Genomic DNA, 22,949 nt, shown 5'->3' on the forward strand with positions numbered 1-22,949 from the left:
TCTGCCTTTCATGTAAATGAATGCATATAGTATGTATATAACTTTTTTGGTGTTTTGATTTTTTGTAGCAGTTAAGTATTTGCCCATATCGAAACGTTACTTCTAGTGAGACACAGAGAAGCCGAGAAAAAGGTGTTGTATGCAGCTTACGTCTCCAACCACCCGAAAACTTTCGTTAGAGAAGGCAATATCTGTGAGGTGTCTTGTGTAGTTTGAAGTCTGATGTTAATCTGTGGCCGTGTTAGTGCACCAGTGGGCAAGAATTTTATCTATTTCGTTGTGCAATGGTACAGTATCTTTGCGTTGTGTATGCGTACCATGCAGCACTGGAAGTTGTTTCAAAATGGATATAGGCGAGTTGCTATCTTATAAGGTTTGTATAAATATTTCGAAAAAGTTAAGGTTAATTCTTTACGTGATCTTACATTGTTTAGAAATGCATGAGCTGCATCACACGCAGTAAGATGTCTTTTAAAAGGCGTAATTTGTGTGCAGGCTGTCCGTCTTTGTCTTTTGAACCTAATAACTGATACCTTAAACCTTAAGTAGTTATTGTCCGATGTTATTTTGGGCTCGGTTGAAGTTACGAGACACGTTTGAAAACGTCAAAAAAATCTGATAGGTTTTGTTATACTCAACAAAGGATGAATACATCGAAAATAGGGTGAGGCAATCCCTTTGAACCAATTAACCAAACCAAACGTCACCTAACCTAATCTCTTTTTTTTACCTGAAACGGAAAGCTGTCAATTACATGTGCATGTACGTTAAATTTTGATCGAATTTGTTTCGGACATTGCTTTTTATTATTCCTTGGATTTGGTTAACTGGTTCATGAGAACTATATCAACATGGCCAGACCTAACATAAAATGATAACTATCATGTATGAGCAGAAGGATGCTGTTGAAGCCGAACTCATTCTTTTTTTAGTTTGTTGGAAACATTTGTTTTAACTTTGCTAGGCCTGCTATAGCTTCTTTTTGTTACACAGTTGAATTACAGCAAAATGTCATGCAAGCAACGGAGGCATTGGTAACTGGTCACTGTACATGGTAATGTTGATATACCAGTTGAAGTTATGTTTTATAGGATGCAGTTAGTTTGTTTCCAAATAAAATAGCATGACTTTGTAATGCATAAGTTTCAAAATCTGGCCCCTATCACAAGTAACCATGTGTGGTTTGTGGGTATGGTTTGGTACCAAGGAGTTTAAAAGGGCTCCCTGCTAGTTTCTCTGTGTTCCTTCCAAACAGTATTAGAACAAATCAACATAACATTCAGATTTTTAATTTTATTTTGTAATGTGTACAGTTTTATTTTGTTTCCACATTACAGATCATATTCTTGTGACAGTAGGGGTAATGTGCTGTGTGGGAATATAGCTTCTGAATTTATAATTGTCCAATCATACCATATGTACTCTACATGTACAATTAAAATTATATTCATATTGTATTTAATTACAGCCCCCTAATACGCCCAAAAGAGTCCAGGATGATGATAATGAAGAAGAAGATTTTGAAAATGAATTTGAACGACAGCGTAAAATGCGTAAGCTGGCTAAGTCTCGTGCCACTGATGCAGGACTAGTTGAAAGAACTCAAAAGGCACAACAGAAAGAACCAGAAGAAGCTGTAAGGGCAGAGAAACCACTAACAGATGAAGAGAGAGAAAAGATTTTGAAATTGGTTGAAAGTGAGGAATTTGAGGTTTGTATATTTAATTTCACAGAAATTTTTAATTTTGGAGGTATGAAGAAATCATATGGGGCCAATTTAGGTGAGTATGGTGAAGATTTTAATGCTGGTATCTGTTTCTTGGCCAAAAATTTCTTCACCAAAAGTGAGCTGTGGAAATGGTCATTGTTATGATGCAAAATCTGCTTGTCCAGTCAAATATTTGGTCTTTTGATAGTTAGAATGCTTTAAATGCTCATCAGTATACTGAATATAAAGTTCTAGTATTTGTGCTTAAAATTATTTCTTACTTGTAGGGAGAGGTTCTGGATGAATCCACATTGAAACGTCTGGTCTTACTGTTTGAGAAACGGGCACTCAGAAACCAGGAGATGAGAATTAAATTTCCTGACATGCCAGAAAAGTATGTTTCCCCTTTTATGACATCAGCCTGAATCCTCTTCCTTCTTCTTTGAATCAGTTAATTGATTTGTTTCTTCTAAAGATATAATTTAAGATTTGCTATATGAGATTCTAGTTTTAGGCCTTGATTTGCATTTTCCTGCAGATTTATGGAATCTGAGTTAGAGTTACATGAAACGATACAGGAGATGCATGTTGTGGCAACTGTACCAGACCTGTATCCCATTATGGTGGAGCTTCAGGCAGTTCCTTCTCTCCTGGAACTACTTGCTCATGAGAATACAGATGTTGCTGTGGCAGTTGTTGACTTGCTTCAGGTATTTGTATAATTAATTTGTGTAACACATGTATCTATTCAAGTCAAAATCTGAATGTGACAGTTCATTGGTTAACACTTCTTGTATTTGGGTGTTAAAGTGATAAATTCTCAGCTGAGAGGCCAATTGTCATCTTGACTTGGTTATTCATGGCTTTTCACAGTTTCTTAAACAAATGCTGGATAGTTCATTAAAGCAGACCATGGCCACTAGAAGTTTTTTACAGAGATATGATAGTTACAGTAGCTGCCACTTGTGCAAAAGAGTATTCAGTTTTGTTGTTTACTGCTTAAAAACTCATTTTATTTATAGCCATATTATCAGCCAAGAATATTTAACTATCTTCATTCCTCTACTTTCATCATAAGATTCACAAATAAATCTGCTCTACCACTTTAAAACTTGAAACACTTTGGGCCTGTTTTATTAAATATTCATTATATCAGAAATATTTTATACAAAGTTGTAATTTTATGTAACATAGACAATGAAATAATTTTTGTAAATAAGACAATGATATACTGTACCTGATAACTGATCGGTACAGGAACAATAATGCTTTCATAGCCTTTGTTTAATGATTCAAAAGTCTTCAGGTTTTCTGCAAGTAGTATTTGTTTACTCAACTTGCAGTCAGAAAACAAAACAACTTGTCCAGTTATCTATTAACTATGTGAAATAATTTCCATGGCAGGAGCTGACAGATGTAGATATTCTGCACGAGAGTGAAGAGGGAGCTGATAGCTTGATAGATGCATTGCTCAACCAGCAGATCTGTGCATTGCTTGTTCAGAACTTGGAGAGGCTGGATGAGTCTGTCAAAGAAGAATCTGAAGGCGTACATAACACATTAGGTACGTATGATAGTTTGCATGAAGGTATACAGAACCTTGTGCTAAAGTGTGTATATTTTTTATTAGCCCACTTAGAACACAACAAGTTATGTAACATAAACTGAAGAAGGATCATAACATATCTGGGAGAAGTCTACATATCTCTAATTTCAGGTGCTAGCCATATTTTTAAGAACTGGGGAGGAAGGAAAACCTCATTATTGAAATAAATATCTAAAGTTTTGCCCCTAAATAAGTACCATTATTGCCATTAATGGTTTTATGACATGACAGACTCACAGACAATCTAGTTTATATTAAAAGTTTTATTGCACAAAGAACAAGCTCAGAAGGTGTATTCCATACCAGAATACACATCTGTTATTTTGTTATCACCGTTTGTAGGATATTCAAAAGTATGATTTTGAGGTCATACAGAATAGCACAACGTTTACATCAGATTTCATCCATCTACTGGATCTCAAGTTGAATGCGACCAGCCCATAATGCATTCTCGCTAAGCGCTTCATGCAAGGCATAAAATTAACTGATTAACAGAACTGAGATTGTGAGTGTTGAGTAACGTTGGTAATTTAATAGGACCGTGTAGGAATTGTTAATTCTATTAGTTTCTTTCTCGAATATGCAATAGAAATAGTTACTCTGCATCCACCATATTACTATTACTGGTTGTAGGAACTTAAAAAATGCTTTGTTAGGGTGAGCTTAATTGATATGTAAAAATTGTTGATTGGTTTAAAATTTTAAAAGGAAGAATGCATGCATACACGGTATGATACTGGTATTTCATAAACCAGCTTTCATCCTTAAGAGAGGAAAGTGGGCTAAATGTCATCATCACAAATGTCAGATTCACCTTTTAGAAACACTTTTAAACTACAGGTGTGTTTTTGTATCTACAGTTTAAAAGACTGGCATATGGTTAGCAAAAGTCCTAAAGGTTGTAAGATTTGAGGTTTTCACAGCGGTGAGTATGAAGATTTCTGTCTTCTGGGTAGTTGCGCCGTGTAGTGTGGTCAATGCTAACCAACGTTTCATAGGTCATACTGCCTCTGTCATCAGGGTGATGAATATAAATGCCCTGATGACGGAGGCAGTATGACCTCTGAAACGTTGGTAAACATCGACCAGACTACACAGCGCAACAACCCAGAAGACAGAAATATTCGTCCTAAAGGTTCATTGTGTTAATCATATAAGAAATAAATGTGTATGGTACATAATTTACTAGAGGACCCAGCTTATAAATATGTTAATAACATGACTGAAATGTTTGTGAAAAAGGAATCCTTCAGTTTTGTGATGCTTTAATAAAGAATTGATTTTGTTGACATGATAGCAATCTTTGAGAACCTAGCAGAGTTTCGGCCTGATCTATGTGGAGATGCAGCTAAACAAGGTCTTCTACAATGGCTGCTTCGACGCTTGCGGGTGAAACTACCGTTTGATGCAAACAAGCTTTATGCAAGCGAGATCCTGTCCATTCTGCTCCAGGATACACCTGATAACCGACAAATGCTCGGTGACTTGGATGGTATTGACGTAATTCTACAACAGTTGGCTGTATGTATTTCGGATCACAGTCAGTAGCAAGTATCATTAACACTTTACATTGTTTATCTGATAGTGACGCATCTTTTCTGAAACATATCTGTGAAAGAAATCTAAGCCTTTATAATGTTCACCATTTCTTGGCTTATACTTTTTGTGTATGCATGCGTGACTGGTCTACTTTTGTTTGCAACAGTTGGATATTATGACAAGTTAGTTGCCATCTTGCAAGCTTCAATTTGTGGTTGCTTTCAAGGTAGCTGTTGTAATTATTTGATATGTTTGAGTCTGTAATTTATTTATTTAAATCTGTATGTTTGATAAGGCTTGGTAATAAAACACAAGGAAAGAAAACCCATTTGCTTAGAAGCTCAACATATTGTAGGCCATTGACAAACACGTGGTGACATGTTTCCTTGGTGAAACTTGATGATTTATTAGTATCAGCTCTGAATATCATAGTAAAAGTTGGTTATGACATTGAAGAAGGTGCAAATCAGTGTGGGAGATAACATATTTTTTTAAGAAATAAATATAATGCTTACTTTGTACAGAAGATTTAAATAGTGGCTCACAAGTGATTTTGACTTGCATCATTCCACTGTGTGTGCGTGCAAATTGATGATTTGTAATAATATGAAGAAGGATTAATTTTTAAGATATGAGTAAAATTGTTTTCAGATATTTTATGTTTTACTATTTATACTGAATAAAGCGTATTTGGCCCAGGATTGTATGTTGGATTTCAATTGTATGATGGCCATTTAATGTTAAGTATTATTTACAAAAATTGGTCAGGAAACCTAAACAGTGTACATTTTATGATTTGCTTATCTTGATCTTGAGGTATGGTGGTTTTGAAACTTTGTATTGAAAAATAAGTCAATATGATGAGATTTAGTGGGTATTTGTGTCCTGTGTTGCAGTTTTACAAGCGGCACGATCCAACTTCCAGTGAAGAGCATGAAATGATGGAAAACTTGTTCAACTGCTTGTGCGGAAGTCTGATGTATGCTCCCAACAGAGAATGTTTCTTACGTGGAGAAGGTTTGCAGCTCATGAATCTGATGCTCAGGTATGTTCTGTAGATTAATTAATATGGGAGATATTTTATGCAGAAAACTGCTGAAAATTATTAGAAAATTTTGCAAATACAGCTAGAGTTGAATAATGTATTAATTCATCTTATATACATCTTCTTTACATAGATTTACCTTCATATTCATTATGTATGTGTGGATGTCACAATTGAAATCTTTTTCAATCCCTTTCCAATTTTCTTCGGTAAGGATAGGCAGGCATATTACAGTGAAACCTCTATCCATCATTCCCCGAACTATCGTTTTCCCAGATGCATCGTCCGTTTTGTTTGGTCCCGGATACATCCCATATAAAATAATGTTACATTTTCCCACTTCTATCGTTCCTCGAACTATCGTTTTATCGCATCGATCGTTCAAAAATCTTAGTCCTGGCTCACAATTTTCCCACAATGATCGTTTCTGAGAAATTATAACGAAATTTACGCGATGTTTCTAGAATTTAAAATGCTGGGTTTTGAGATACATTAATACCGAAAGACGCACAATGTTTTTGGAATATGCAGTAGCAGTAACCTGTTATGTCGCCCAACCAGCACAGATTCTTTTGGAATGAGGGGTCAGCGGTGCAGGGGTGATAGTTGGAGCGAATGGCGGTGCTCATTGTCAGAAATTTTATGAGTTTAATTAGGGTGCACTCATATTTAATTCCAGTGATGCCAGATGGCATGTGCAGTGTGAATTTCTTCACAAATGCTTTTATTACAAGTACAAAGGAAAGGCGGGGACACTTTTCGTTCTTCTGGTTCATCTCGTGTCTTCTACAGCTACATTTCGTTGAGTTCGGCAGTAATAGTATTTCCATTCTTCCTGTTATTGTTCGCAAAGGGGGTGGGAGTGGTGAGGAAGAGGAAGACGACGAATGCGAGCCCGAAGCTGTGCCGAGTTTTGCCGAAGCACATGCTGCATTGGCAAAAGTGAAGTCGTTTTTTTATGCGCATAATATTAGTGAACGTGACGAGGGAAACATTTTGAACGTGGAAAGGGCTCTGTTTGGCCTAAAACGTAAAGTTTTGACAAACCAATTGTCCATTAAAGACTTTTTTGGTAAAAAGAAGTAACTTTGAAAGAGAAACATTAAGTTTTTTTTAAAAATTTTAATGCTTTCCCGCAACTATCGTTTTCCCGTATTCATCGTTTTTATTTCCCACCCCCTCCAAAAACGATACATCGAGGTTTCACTGTATATCATTATTCTGGTGTACAGATCTGTCTGTTCCTGCTAGTATCTAAGTCTTGTCACTTTGCCGTAAATACCATGTGGATTACCCTGGGATTAAACCAGGTCCTCCTCTTTGAGGCAGGTGCATAGTCTTTAAACAACATATAGTCACATAAATGACATTTCCTTCTGATTTTTGCTACTACAGTCCATATACAGTTGTAGGTCTTCTTCTCCTCTTGCACTACAGCCCTTGGTGGGCTCTGGCATCCCAAACAATATGTCCCCATCTCTTCCTATCTTGAGCTACCCTCCAGTTGCACACTTTCATCTTTCTCATATCGTCCTCTATCGCATCAATCCATCTTCCCCTTGGTCTTCCTTTAGGTCTTGTTCCCCACAATTTCTGGTTTAATACCAAATGTGGCAGTCTATCCTCCCATTCTGACCACATGCCCCACCCATCTTAACCATTGTGATTTAATATATCTCACAATGTGCTCATGATGGATCAATTCTTCTAACTCTGCATTATGTCTAATTCTATACGATCCATCATTATTCTTTAGGGGGCCAAAGATTTTCCGTAGAATAGACAGTTGTAGGTAGGATATTGAAATGTAGTGTGTTGTTCATTATAAAGTATTTGTGAAGCTTTGTTCATATTTGGGAATTATGTTAAGAAATCAAAATTGCATTCATCAGAAAATATATGATTAAATTTGGTCAATACTTTCTATTACTCCATTTAGAATCTTTGGTATTCCCATCTGTTATCTAAAAATGTAAAATATTAAAACATGCGAAACTACAATTTTACCTGTTCTATGTGAGTTTGAAGTTAGGCCTTACACATTAAGGGACAAGCAAGCGTAGTTTGAGAGTTTTTGACAGGGAATTGATGTTTATGTTTGTACAGAGAGAAGAAGTTGTCACGGAATGGATCCCTTAAAGTGTTAGATCATGCTATGTCTGGACCAGACGGAAAAGAGAATTGTAACAAATTTGTAGATATTCTGGGCCTCCGCACCATATTCCCACTGTTCATGAAAACTCCAAAGAAGAATCGTCGACGTATTTTAACAACAGAAGAACATGAAGGTATGTTGACAGCTGACAATGTTTAGACTAAGTTGTCAATGTCTGTAGTGAAAGACAAAAAAGTACCTTGAACTTTGAAATGTTGTTCTCAGATTATTCATCCAGACCAAAATTCTTAGCTGATAAAATTAAACATGAAAAATATGAAATTAATTTAATTAATAAATTAATTATTTTTGTGTCAGACCTTTTATATGGTACTAGTGCTAATGTTACACATTTATATATAATTGATATTTTCCACACTTAATCTGTTTAACCCCTCGCTGAGGGAAGTCGTCTCCAGACGTGCTGGCATTTAAATTTAGGTCTTCGGAACCACGTTCAATGACGTGCGGCTGTATGCCTAATTTCAAATGCCCATAAGTATGGAAATAATAACGACTGATATATGATGTTTGTAGTTGATTTGTCGTGGAAAAAATGCTCTTTCTGTTCATGTTGTGGCAACGTCGCATTTTTGGATCTGTGATGGCAAAGTCCGTGTATGAATGCGTGACCTAAGAGTTTACGGAATCTTCATTGTGGTGATTGTTTGTGAAGGGAAGAAATGTGCCTGTTATCCCAAAAAGGTTTATTTTACAATCTTACCTAATGCTGTGAAGGACAGAGGGGAAAAAAAGTATCTGAAACGGTCAGGGACCCCATAATTTTTCTATAATATATGCGGTTTTCATGTTTCGGTGTGGCAGAATAACAACATTTTAGCACCCCTATATTTACAAGGGTATGGAAAGAAGCCTTCCTAGAAAGAGACAGGTTATAACTGTTATGTATGATGCATATATTTGGCCTTCAGTTCGGGGTCAGATGGTGGGGTGAGGCTGCAACATTTCCTCCCGCTTATTCCTGACACAGGCCTCATTGCGTGTTATGCAGGAAACGCCAGAAAAGAATAGAATCTCTTTATTTGTGTAGTGTAGTGTGGTGACGTTTCAAGAACTACATACAAAACTCAACATCTTCCATTGCTAACATACACAGTGTTCATCATATAAGATAAGATTACAAAACCAACTTTGAAATTCTAATCCACCTGCTTCCATTCCTCACACAGAGTGCTCATCTTATAAGGTAAGATTATAAAACCATCTTTTAAAAGTATTTCAGTGAAATTTCATTATTATGTCTCATATAGTTTAAAAGTTATGATAAAAAAACTGTTTTAGAGCAAAATTTAAATGGACATCGAAAAAAAAAACCACTGTACGAGCTCGACTGCGGCATTTAAACCCCCCAGCTGACGGGTTAAAGTAAGAAAAGTTGTAATATGGCATGTGCTGCAGATCGTGAAAGATCACATGGAAACAAAAGTGCCTTGTGCTGCAAAATATGTTCATTGTCATGAACTACGTATGATGCCGGTTTTAGTCTAATAGTTTTCAAATATTAATGATCTCTTAACTTCTAGGATGCTCATTGTTTCTGTGCCAGTGTGCAGTGATGGAAGAAAGACAAAACAATTACTGGAAATACAAATTCCACCAGAATTACATTTTGTGGATCTAATATGTGTCACTGAGAAAATGTGGGAGAAAAAATTATTTTTGGGCATGAAAATTGCATGTAAGAATTTTATGTGGATAAGCAGCAAAATAATTAGTTTTCAAAATTTACCGGTGGTTGAGAGGGGAGGGGGACAGGAGGTCTTATATTAAGAAGTTCTGACATATTAGCTTCAGATGTGTATAAAATATTTATTATTGGGAAAGGGAGCTAGTTATTATCTTTCCCATGATGATAATGTTTATTTGTTGATTGGCCAAATAATCTGTTCATTTCTTGCAGTTTCATTTCCCTATATCAAGTTGAAACTGCAGAATTGTGTAACTCTATAGGTGTGTAATTTTCCAGACTAACAGTAATTTTTCCTACAGAACATGTGGTGTCAATCATTGCCAGTATGTTGCGCAACTGTCGTGGCCCACAACGCCAGCGTCTCCTAAGCAAATTCACGGAAAATGATCACGAGAAAGTAGATCGTCTGTTGGAATTACACTTTAAATACCTTGAGAAAGTGGAGGAGGTTGACCTTGAAATAGACCATGATCGTAGAGTAAGTCTTGTCTTTATATTGAATAAGAATCTAAAATATATCTTCAGTGCAGTCGTCGGCTGCTTGTGTTGTATGATGTGGAACGTTGAGTATTCTTTCATCATGCAGCATTGTAATTATTATTTTATAATGTGATATTCTCTGTAGACATTGTATTCTATTTCATGGTGTTTTGTAGGAAAATAAATGGTCTTTTGATGTGTTATTAACAGTCTGTTCTTTTTCTGTGTGATTTACGAAGTACTGTGTTCATGGTTATAGGTTCATAACTCTTAATAGGTGCATTACAAATAACCAGCTGATGGCTGTTAGGGGAAGTGATTTAATTTTGTAAAACTAATGGAGATCATTTGCTGTTATATATAAAAATAAATTTATTTTTTATGGTCTGTGTGAATGAATATTTTAATCTCCCGAGGAAACATACTAAGATGCCAGTTTTAGGGACATGTAAACTCAAATAATTGTTTTGATTTTATTTTGGTCGTTTTGCAGGATCTTGATGAGGGAGACGAGGATGCAGAAGAAGAGAGGAACTATTTGCGCAGGCTGGAAGGAGGGCTCTTCACACTGCAGTTAGTGGACTACATTCTTCTTGAAGTTTGTACTGGGGGACCATCCACCATAAAGCAACGTGTTACGCAGATTCTTAATCTGAGGGGCGGCTCACTTAAAACAATCCGACATGTTATGAGAGGTAAGGTTTATTATTTCTTTTACATTCAAAGGACAAAGACAGGAGCACTTACAGCGAAACCTCTATCCATAGTTCCCCGAACGATCGTTTTCCCGGATGCATCGTCTGTTTTGTTCGGTCCCTGATACGTCCCATATAAAATAATGTTACATTTTCTTGCTTCTGTCGTTCCTTGAGCTGTCGTCTTATCGCATCAATCGTTCAAAAATTCTGTCTGTCTGGATGGATGGATGTATTAGTGTGATGAATATTCAGTCAGATCTTTATTTGTTAATGCGGTAATAAAATCAGAACTTTAAGTGATGTCTCTACTCATTCTTCACAGCAGAAAAATGTGTGTTTTATTTTCAGTGTGGTAAATTGTAAAGAGATTTTGTAATTTCTCATTGTGTTCATACACAACAGTGGAGCTCTGCTTTAATAGACTTGTCATTGGAAATTCTTATTAATATTGTAGCACCTTCCCTCTTTTAAGTGTGACTATTGCTCTCTCTGTCTCTCTCCCTCTCTCTCTCTCTCTCTCTCTCTCTCTCTCTTTTTTTTTCCCCATTGTAAGATAATTGCCAAAAGAGCTCAAAAACAAATAATTAAGTTTATTCATTTGTTAGTGTTTGTGTATGAAATCACCAAAGTTAAAGGCTGGGTAGAAATTATAAATTATTACCTGTTCGGATTCACTGGATTTAGCAATTTTCTTTCTCATACCAATCTTATATCTGTGTTTTGTTTATATTACCCTGAAATGAAGACACTTTCAGCTTATTCAAGAAGTTTCCTGAAATGTTGTAAAATTTTACAGAATACGCAGGCAATCTGGGAGATGCAGGAGACACTGACTGGAGGGAAATGGAACAACAACACATCTTACAGCTTGTGGACAAGTTCTAGGTAAGGCAGCCATGTGAAAACAAGAAGCTTCTTGTTGCACATGGAGTCTGATGTGTGAAGGTTTGTGTATGTACAGCTTTAAGTGAATCAGTGAAGTATAGCATGAAACAAACTTACCTTATACTGAACTGTCATTTGTTTATTACAAGTGTTTTATTAAAATGAGACATTATGGATGCCAGCCTTTGTGTGTCATATTCAGATTCTGCTTGGGGTTTCACACATTTTATTTTTCAGCATTTTGTTATGACAATTTTTTTTCGTGCTGAACTCATTACCTACGCATCTGTCAGTTATCTTTCATTTATAGATTCTTATCTGTGGATCTTTTGATTTGCACGGAAAAGTCTGTGGATAGAACGCATTTAAAAATACATTTTTTGCATATAGAACTATTAGGGACTAATGACAAGAGAGATGTTTTGATAAATTATTTTGTGTGAAATGTATATGTAACATCCTCTGTATGAATTGAACATGATGTAAATATCTTATTCTGATCTCTTTCATCTTCTTAAGCTCAGAAAGTGTATTCTGTACCGGAATAGACATAATACGCTCATGTGTTCTTTGCAACCATGCATTTAATGGTATTCTGCCTTGTTGAATAGTTCCCACTTTTACCATAAAATTGCAGAACCTCGGCATCCACATCGTTGGTTTCCTCATCTGTCATTTTTTATTACTACTTGTAATGTATTCAGAAGTATAATCTTGAGATATGCAGAATACCACAACCTCCATATCAAATTTTAACCAAATCTGTCCAGTGGTTTATGAATTAAATTTACCATCCAGTGCTTAATCCACGCTTTCCTTTACTTAGGTCTTTGGTCATAGTAGGCTGACCAGTTTACTGTCTATATCTCTTAATATTATGCAATTTTTGTTTCAGTCAGGATGTCATTTGCCAGTTTCAAAATGTACGTTCAGATTTGGCGGAGTTAAGACAGTGAATGTAGCCATCGTTCATTTGCGATTCTGTTTTGGTATACTTATTTAACCTTTGTATGCATGTTCCTCTTTATCTTGCATCCTGTATGAACTATTTTAACCGCCACGGTGGTCTAGCAGTCGGAACGCTGGCCATGTAATCCTGGGATCCCGGGCTCAATTCCCAGTGGTGCCCAGATTTATAACTTGTGTCGGGCAAGGCTGTGGTCTAGGCATCACGGGGGCTTCCCCGGTTTCTCTGTGGCATCCATACTCCATGCAAACAGAAGAAGGCAATGGCAAACCACTTCTGGATCATCTGCCTAGAAAGCATATGAGCAGGTCCCAGTCCGAGAAAAGGATGGAAGGATCCTGTTCATAATGTCATTGGGGGTCGACTCCGACCCGATGGTACAAAAAAAATGAACTGTTTTAAATTTAAAATACAATCATAATTAATCAAAGATATCTCATAATGTTTTTTTTTCTAGTTTCTGTTTATGGACTGAATAATTTAGCGACCTTGCTAGAGACCCTAACAGATATTTAGGAATAAAAGCACAGTTGCATTAGTGGTGATAAAATGTTGCAGGTAAGTAATGGTTTTTTGATATTCTTTAAATATTGTACTGTTGTAAGAACATTGCTTGAATTTTACCACGTTTGGGAATTTATGATTTCTAAAACAACTTGTGATTCCGTAAAGAACAAAATGAATTGTTCTAATACATAATGATGGTTTTTTTTATCTTGAAAGGTTTTGATTTAAAATATAAAAGAGTGTGTCAAGTGGAATAACATAATAGCGCTAAGAACGAAGTTTTAAAAGAAAGAACATTTCTGCTAAAATCATGATTCTATGTCTGTAGCATATACAGGTAAAACTTTTAAGATGGCTGTCTTCTGCATTGATGTGCTGTGTAGTCTGGTAGAAGTTTACCGATAAGCAGCAAGGACCTCTGATGTGAAAGGCAGTTTCCATAAAAAAAGTGATTAATTTCCTCTGTAACAAATTAAAATTCTGTTGGGATTCTTATATCATAAAGAATTCACATTGAATTACCAGTGATTGTAGGTTTGCCTCAGTGCCATTTTGTTCACCACAGGTCTCACGTGGACTGACATAGGTGTGAACCCATGCTTTTGCAGCGAGAAGCCGGCAACTACCTGCCTGAACTATGGCTCGGCCCAGTTTTAACGTCATTGATTGCAACAAGATTTCATTTTAACCATCTTGCATTCAGCCTGTTTCCACTTCTGTAAATACCCAGAAGAGGATGAAGCTGATAGCACAAAAAATATAACCTGTAAAGGGAATAGGAATTATTCCAGACGACGCGTCGGAGTGGAGTTTTGAATCCAGTAACTATGGAATATAAATACTAACAACGCGCCTGCTGCAATGTTTTTAGGAAGCGTTTCTCGAACCACCAAAATTGTTTTGACTCGCTCGTTACACTAAATATTGCTAATTTATAGAATAATCTTGATAAAATTCCACAGGCCTGCCAGCATTTAAATTGCTGTTATATTCAGAAATAGGTATTGAGTTTAACTAAATGCATATTTTCGTAAACCCGATCAAGACATCTATGCGGTAATGACTGCAGTTTGTATTATGAAGCTTATTTGTAGTAACCAGGGGAACAACTGCCCTAAGTGATATTATTTTTGATGTTTTTAGGGGAACTTAAAACCGTCTTAGCACAGCGTTCCCTAGCACCAATTATGATGCTATGGGCTTCATGTGCTTAATTCAGCACAATTCTGGATGGTTCCTGTGGTTGAAATGCAGAACTGCAGAAGTTGCTGAGCATTTAAAGAGGAGCGGGGATGGCTCTGTGTTCAACAGAAATGGTTCGGGAGGAAGCCGTCACGGCTTATTTGAAGATATCATTAGGACGTGACTTGCTGACGAAACCACGATGAACCTTAGTGAAGGCAAACTAGTGCCCTACTCAAACACGAACCGACAGTCTCCCGCGTTACTGCAAGAATTAACCTTCCCAATGGGAACAGCGGAGGGTGCTGAAAGCATTGTTCCGATATTTACTGACTGCCACGTGCTTTTTTCTCGTCATTACATAACATTAACAGTCATCTCGGTTTAGATGTTTGTCACATACGACAAACCACTGCAATTCAGCAGTATGATTATAATCATCACTCGACTGGAGAGAGGTAGCAAGCAGCAGCTCATCACCAATTGACGCACGTGATAATGGCCGTCTAAGCGCAAACAAATAAACAACTGGTGATAACACTCCATCTCCATGAATGTTCTGTGAAATGCTTGTTCGTAAGCTCTCTTGAGGATACACAACATGGATGCAGGACTCTTATTACAACCTTTCCTGTTATGATCGGTTCATACAAATACACCGTAAACGTCTAGATCAGGATAATGTACCAAATTGTTTCTGTTGTTCTGTTCTAAATATTGGTTGTAACAGATATCAGATACAAAGCGAAAAAGTTGAAAAACACATTTTTATGATTTTATATAAAATTGTAAAGTCCTGGATTCTGAACCTTTATCAGTTCATGTTCCACAATTTTAAATGTCCTTTTGTATAAATTTCCTGCTTGTTCGTGCAACCACCTGCCATGCTTGTTAGGTGTGGTGCTGCCATCATGCCGACCCACCCTTTTTATTACTTTGATATTAGAATTAACATTACCTGACGTCATGCAAACAAAACACCTTGTTTAGTAAGTGGAGAAATGTTATATTGAACTATTGTCCACCCTGCGGGTTGTCAGTAAATGAAGAATGAAACGGAATGAGTTCCGTTTTAGATCTCTTGCGGACGCAATAAGAAGTTTCTCATACAGCATTACATGTGGTTGAGGTAAATGTGCTCAGAGTTAAGAAATTTGACGCCTCAACCTAGAAAACCGCCGTCTTTTCGCTACTGTGAGAATCTCAGTTCTGAAAAGAAAAGTGTAGTTTCTGGAAAGAGTGACGCAATTGTAAGTAGACATAACCTGAGATAAACATCTGAAGTCAGAACACGCGGGTGCATCGAAGTAATAGTTTTGGTAGTGAAAAATGCAAAATAAGCCAAACAACAGGGATCCTCTCCAACTGACATGTGATATATCAATTGCGTGACATTTTTGAAGTTCTGGGTCAAGAATCTGGTGACGAAAGTAGTTTTGTGCGGTGTGTACCATAATATAACCTGCGCAGGATGAACAGGTGACTATAGACTGTATGAAGCAAATGCAAAGGATTGTATATGATTTCAGATGCATATGAAAAGGAATGAAAGCTGCACAAACTTCTTTTTTCAGCAATGCATTCAGCTTCTACACTCTCAGAATTTCACACACAAAGTTTACAAAAGACAGTTTGTGCCAGATAGTTGAGTTTCCTATTAGAACAGCAACAGAGACAGTAAATTGTGCCTGTGGGGATGTAAGAGATTCAGTGTTCTGAAAACGTATTCTAAATGCTGTCATCACTTTTAGTGACACTATTAGCAGGATGAAAGTGTTGGAAATCTCTGTCATTTAGTCTAAGAGGACGAAGAAACTACAGGAAAGAGATTCAGAGGTGGAGAAATCAGAGAGCAACAGGGATGAAGAAGAAGATGGAAACAGTCAGGATGATTATCAACTAGGATTGCACTAATGCTTGGAATGCTGTGAGTTTTTATTTTGAATGTTCTTTTCTTATAATTATTTTAGCTTTTAGGTACCATATACCTTTTTCCTCAGAAAATGGGCTATTTAGTCTGTTGTTAAGAAAACCTTAAAGTCATCAACCAACACTGTTAAATTATTCTTTTTTACAATCTTGAATGCAGAAAAAGTACAGTATGACCTGCTTATAACAGAATTCTAAATGCCCGACAGTTTTTCCACGTGAAACACTTTCCTTCTAACAGAGGTAATTACTTTCAACCCCAAAAGGGGTCACGATGGTCAAGCTGACCATAGACGACGATAAAAAAATTACTTTCAGACATTAAGTGATGCACAATGCATATTCTGTACTCCGCGTATTTATGAGCCAAATACTAATTCAGCCATTTGTGTTACATGTGTTATGTGTATGACCTACATTGTTACTGAAAAGTACTCCAATTTCCTTTAGTTCTCAGATAAAATCCAGGAAGCACAAAGTGCAGATCTATAGTAAAAAAAGGCAACAGTAAACATCCAAGATTAATGAAGATGGCTGTCTTCTTGGTCGTTGCACCTTGCAGTCTGGTAGAAGTTTGAGAGATCATTGCATTGCCCTGATGAAGGAGGCGGCAAGGACTTCTGAAGCATTTGTAGACTTCTACCAGACTACACGGCGCAACGACCTAGAACATAACCATCTTCTTTCATATTCAAGTGTTTTAATAGGACCGCTGTGGCGTGCGCTGTTTGCAGGAAGACGATTAAAAGAGATCAGAGAGGAAAATGCTGACAGTTTATAAAGATCAGCGTGCTCATTCACAGCGCTACAAAAATACAGGCTGGGAAACATTATCGCTGCACTGAACGATTTTGATATATAACATTATAAGAACAGTAAACGGATTCATATCTGCGGAACAGAAATCACCTACTTTAGAAACATTAAGTAAAAGCCGGAAAAAATAGTGTTTTATTTACTACATCCGGCGTCAGCTAGGCTTTTAGGATCAGTTGTAATGAGCCCAGCCTGTAAGGTTTTCTCTCGCAGGGAATAATAGTAGTTGGACAAGTGCAGAAATAAACGCCATTAAACAGAACAGCCACGTCATAATTTTGTTAGAATTATGCTAGATAGAGTGGTAAATAACAAACCCATATAAGCAATTAAATATAAATTAACATATTTTATCCTGTAAATCTGACGCAAACAATTCTTTTTGGACTAAACGTGTAATCGTGGTATCAATTTTGTATGGCGTACAAGTCCCGGACTCAATTAGTGATAAATGAGTTTTGAAAATTGCTTTAATGTTTATCTAGTCACCTGTTTGTTTCTCGGAAGTATTCTTAGGAGCGACAAAATGACCGGAAGCAGCATGCTAATCACTGAACTCTTTACAGTGCCGACGCCTGAGAACAATGAAGCTTTAAGGTCTCTGCATATTATTGTGATTATTTTGTTTAGAAAAAAATGTGCGTATCTGCCTGAAAAAGGTAAAGTTTGCATTATTGTGGTCTTCAGGGCTGACACCGCATGGTCTTTTACGTGAGAGCAAATATTTCGCAGCAATATATCGCCTTTATCTTGAAATGTAGGCAATGCGTCGGTGACCGCATGCAAGACTACACGGTCTCAACCCGGAATACCGCAGCCAATGTACATATTGATCTTAGGAGAAAAGCAATACTGAAGACTCATTCTGTTTATTTGTAACAATAGTTCGATTCACCATGAAAGAGATACGAACCACGACTATCAAACGGAAGGATGCACACTCGAACAGCAGTTCTGTTAATCAAGAGGAACAAAATTGGACTAACTCCATTTTACTTTGTTCGAGAAAAATAAATGGACCCATACGGTTAGATCAAGTTTGCACAGGATTGACCGCTTTGGCATTAAGCAAAATACTCAGGCACACTGCCTGTTGTAGTCACTCTTCGGATATTTGAAAACCTGAGAACTTTTACAAAGAAAGCTGCTTCTAACAAAAAAAATTCAATAGTTCTTTTTAAAGACGAAGCATATATTTTGACAAAATAGGTTGGCGAATAAATTTAAATTTTTGTTTTATATATGATTGCATCTAGTTCTGTTCATACGCATTTCAGTTCTTCCAGTATTGTATTCACACTAGACTTAACAACAGTTGTTCTGAGCTTCAAGGTGTTACAAGGTTCTTTAATTTCAGTGATTACTGAAATGCAAATGTCCACCAGCCACGGTAATTCCAACTGAATCAAGTATCACAGTCAATGTGCATACATAAAGCAGAAAGCAGGCACGCTCCGTCGTAACACTTTCCATGACTAATCACGTGATGGCGTGTTGAGACGCACCTTTAGCATTCAATTATTCAGTTGTTTTTATTGTTATATTATTCTGTCGATGTGAGCGACTGGGTACGTACAACGCGAGGAAAAAGCTGTTTTTTTATCAGTCCATTAGGAGCATTCCTGCTTATTATGTTAATGGTACCTCTGAAATATACAGGATATCCCAGAAGGAAATGTCAAGATATCGTCAGTTGATTCATGGGGAAATTCTAAGTAAAAATGTTGTATCGATATGGATCTGATTCGTAACAATTGCATTTGGATAAAAATAATAAGAAGCTTAGATGACTATTTATTAATAATTGCGGAAAGTACCAAATACAAGCACACTAAATACCAGTATACTCGTCCAGAATGTTTTCAAAGGGACCACCTCCGTACACAAATACCATGTCTGCGTATTATTATTATATGAAATGTTATGCTAAAATAATTACTGCAATGCACTTATGTGTTTGCGCTCTGAATAAACAACACAGACTCACTGACCCACCAATAACAAGTCCCAACACACTCCAACGTGTTGAGACCTGCATAGATGGTGATGCAGAGACTTGCATTATCTCGGTAACCGCTAACAATCAGACTTTTTTACTTAGATTTGCCCCAAGAATCAACTGATGAAGTCTTGACATTTCCTCCAGGGCCACTCTTTATAATAACTAGCAGTGTGTCCACAATGTTACGGTGGGGAAACTCTGCAAATGCTTAACGTCGTTCTTCTATTGTGCTTAGTTACAGTGCCGCAGACGTAAAACGTACGGTTTTGTGGTCGGTAATCAACTAACTAGATGGCTTACCGAACCCGAAGGTTCATCAATGCAAACCGTAAAACCGAGAATTCCTTTGTAAGATTTGAAGTTTTCACAGCGGCGAGTCTGAAGATTGCTGTCTACTGGGTTGTTGCGCCGTGTAATCTGGTAGAAGTTTACCGACGTTACAGAGCAAGTACCTCTGAAACGTCGGTAAACTTTTACCAGACTTCACGGCGCAACAAACCAGAAGACAGTCATCTTTACAAATAATTTAACTCGACAAGCCAAAGTTTGACGCACATGTAAACAACGGAAAAAATTATAACCTAATTTTGCATGTTTTGATCTTGTCCGGCTGTCGGTTTTATATTGGTGTGTTTGGCAGGAATTTGGCTTAAGTTGTTGTGAATATGTTCTCACAATTAACTTACTCTATAAAGAATCTTTATATAAATTTTATACTTTCAATGATATTAATAATTGTGTTACCTCTCTCTCTCTCTCTTTTCAAAGGAGATTTTATTTTACTATGTTGTTTCATTTGAGTCACTGAAATTCTGGCGATGTTCTAAATTAAATTTAAATCGGAGGTACACGAATTTTAACGCAGTCTTTTTAAGCAGCGTTTGCGTAATTAATATCGATAATATTTACGTTGGGTTTCTGGAAATTGTTAACCAACCAGTTATCAAGTTTTAGATTAGGTTGCTGTTGCTCAAAAATCCCAGTTTGGCTTCGAATTCCGGTGAACATGGATGACGTTCAGCTACATTTGTGCGTATTTGTTGACAGATTTAGTTAGAAGTGACTAGTGATATCTGGTGGAAATGCTTACAGGAAGTAAAGCAGACATGCGTATTACTTACTTCAGTTGCTGAATGAATCTGCTTACCAGGAGCGTATCTGTGCCTTGACTGATAACAGGGTAGATTTATCAATGGTCCTATTAATGTATTCTGTGAATTGAAAGCAAGGGAAAATATTAAATAAACTGTGAAAGTCTAAATCAATCATTAAGTTGCAGATATTTCGCTGAATTTCCGGGCATGCAGTATTCTGTTTGAAATAACGCATACAGTTGAATGTCATGTGTTCGTTAAGTCATGGGAATAATACGACATTTTCAGTAATGCATTTTTTAGTCGTTTGTATTTGCTATGCATCCTTTGCAAAAAGTGAATAAAATTAAATCTACTCGCCCTTCGCACTTATGTCTGAAATTTCTGAACAGATTTTGATTGGGGTCTGAGGTCCTCACGGCGGCGAATACGAAGATGTCTTCTGGGTCGTAACGTCATGTAGCCTGGTATAAGTAATCGCCCTGGTAATGGAGGCAGCAAGTACCTCTGAAACGTTTATGAACTTCTACCAGACTACGGCGCTGCAACCCACAAGACAGCGCAATTCGGACTTTGATTGAGTCCAATTTTGTGCATCTGCACTAAAACTGTAAATATCCTAGGCCTATCATCATTTTAGAGGTATTTGTTCACAGATGCAGTTGAGCGAAATAAAAGGAAACGTCTGTAGTGGTCTAATTGTGAAAGAAGTTTCTGAAACAACGAGAAGATGCCGGTACTGTATTATGAATATTTACAGACCGAACACGCTTAAGTGCCATATACGACTGTTTCATTCGGAATCTGTTCGTGTTTCTGCGCCAAGAGGCATTCTGGTATTAACGAACACTGAAGTTCTAGTGATATTCCGTTCTGAAAGCATGCTAACACCTCAGAGAGGAGCAAGTTCGTGAAGAAGAAACAATAGAAACTTAGCGCTTATTAGTGGGAACAATTCTCTTTTCTGCCGCCTGTGCAGTTGTAATTAATTGTCAATGTCTTCTCTTCTGTCTCTTCCACATTTTTCCCCTTTTCACTTCTTCAGTTTGTTGTCTTTATTGGACACACAAGCAGAGTCCTGGACAGAATTCATAGTCTGCTCTCCTGCTGTGTGGACTTTCAATCCTACAAATATTGTACTGCTAATTTTGTACTTTGGTAATTCAAGTTTACAACCCAACAGTAAAATGCGATTCAGCTCATACAGTGGCTGGCTGAATGTGAGCAGATCGTTACAGGGTAAAATTCTCTTGGAGTCCGAATTTGTTTTTGCTTGCGATTGTGAATGTGTTACGGAGCAGTGTTTGTCGCTGTCAAACTGAAATTTTATTTCCACATTGTTATACTTTATCAGAAGTTACATTTTTCGAAAGTCTTTCGAAAGTTTATTGCCATTCAGGTATATAATTTCATGACTATATTAGGTGGCTGTGGTGAGTCTTTTCCACCCCACAAGTTCGTATGATCGTCATATTGTTATTACTGATTGTGGATAGTTAAATTGTGCGAAGATGTGTCTGACTCCATTTTAATGAACCCCCCCCCCCCTGCTCCTTTTAAATTTGGTCAGATAGTCCAGCAGTAGAAGCAGAAGACACAATCACGCAGACTGCATACTGATCTCATAAACCTGTGAGATTTGAGATTTTCTCTGCTGTGAAACCGCGTGGACTTGCAGATGAACAAGAACGTTTCTGAGAAATATACTGCCTCATTGTTTGGGGATGTAGATAAAGAGACAAGCCCAACATCGACACCAAAATAAACCTTCAGATTCCATAAATGTTGGGGAATTCCTTGACCATATGAGCTATTATCAGATTTCCAAGAATAATTCTGCCCCATAGGTATGTCTTCAAATAAGATGGCTGGTACAGATTAGGTGAATATTGTATCCCTGAAGATGGAGATGGTACCTAGATGTCCACACGGCGACACAAGCCAGAAGACAAACATTGACATCTTCACACCACCGTGGAAAGCTCAAATCTCACGTTCAGTATCGTGTTTACAAAAACCCACCATCGGACCATATTCTGAGGTAAAAAACACCATTGCGCCATTTTTAAGATAAATTTCTTAATTAATCTCCCGTCTAAGCGTCTGTGGTTGCTACAATTCGTGTTTTATTCCTAAATATGAACTTCTGGTTTATTCCATGCTTACTACATGCCCCTCCCATCTCTTTCGCCTTCATCTGATATGCGGCGTAGTGTAGACATACATATTGTAATACGTCATTAATATGTGAAAGTTGATCTCTCACGCTCCAGGAAGAACGTGATCCAAGTTGAGTTTGTTGAGAAGACAGAGGATGGAAAAATGTTCATGAGGACCTTCGTAATTTTTCTTTCCGAAATATTAATAGGACAATGAATTCAAAGAGGAATGGACGGGCGCGGAATGTAGTAATAATACAAAAATGAGCAAAAGATTTTGTCGGGAAAAAGTTAAAAGGAAGGGACGAAATACGTGGAGAATATTAAAATCAATCATGAAGAAACTGGGTGAATGACTACCTGGTTCACTATAAGGCAGCTCCTCTGTGGAATTAATGTGCATGTCAGCATAAATATAGAATGTGATCTTCTGTGCCACGTGCACGGAATACGAACATGGAGTTTG

The 22,949-nt window shown here is 37.1% G+C and overlaps 1 protein-coding gene across 5 annotated transcripts; it reads left to right on the top strand.

Annotated features, from left to right (window-relative positions):
* The first annotated feature begins 88 nt into the window (after positions 1 to 88).
* On the top strand, positions 89 to 16,806 carry LOC110836881 (beta-catenin-like protein 1). Of its 5 annotated transcripts, XR_002545493.2 has the most exons (13): positions 89 to 373; positions 1,469 to 1,711; positions 1,996 to 2,102; positions 2,247 to 2,418; positions 3,113 to 3,272; positions 4,612 to 4,835; positions 5,750 to 5,898; positions 8,005 to 8,186; positions 10,064 to 10,242; positions 10,738 to 10,939; positions 11,739 to 11,827; positions 13,252 to 13,352; positions 14,445 to 16,806. XR_002545493.2 is itself a non-coding variant. In XM_022078563.2 (12 exons), the coding sequence occupies exons 1-11, from the start codon at positions 344 to 346 to the stop codon at positions 11,825 to 11,827; spliced, it is 1,737 nt and encodes a 578-aa protein (XP_021934255.1). In that variant the 5' UTR covers positions 89 to 343; the 3' UTR covers positions 14,445 to 15,248. The 5 variants fall into 5 exon arrangements, 4 of the variants coding, with proteins under 4 accessions (XP_021934255.1, XP_087205018.1, XP_021934253.1 ...); XM_022078563.2 differs by lacking the exon at positions 13,252 to 13,352 and having other exon boundaries at positions 14,445 to 15,248; XM_087348892.1 differs by lacking the exon at positions 14,445 to 16,806 and having other exon boundaries at positions 13,252 to 13,506.
* Positions 16,807 to 22,949: the final 6,143 nt, after the last annotated feature.

Source organism: Zootermopsis nevadensis, unplaced genomic scaffold (genome assembly GCF_977971745.1).
Source record: "Zootermopsis nevadensis isolate Lab colony 2312 unplaced genomic scaffold, Znev_1.0 Znev_ptg000013l, whole genome shotgun sequence".
In the NCBI taxonomy this organism is placed as follows: domain Eukaryota; kingdom Metazoa; phylum Arthropoda; class Insecta; order Blattodea; family Termopsidae; genus Zootermopsis; species Zootermopsis nevadensis.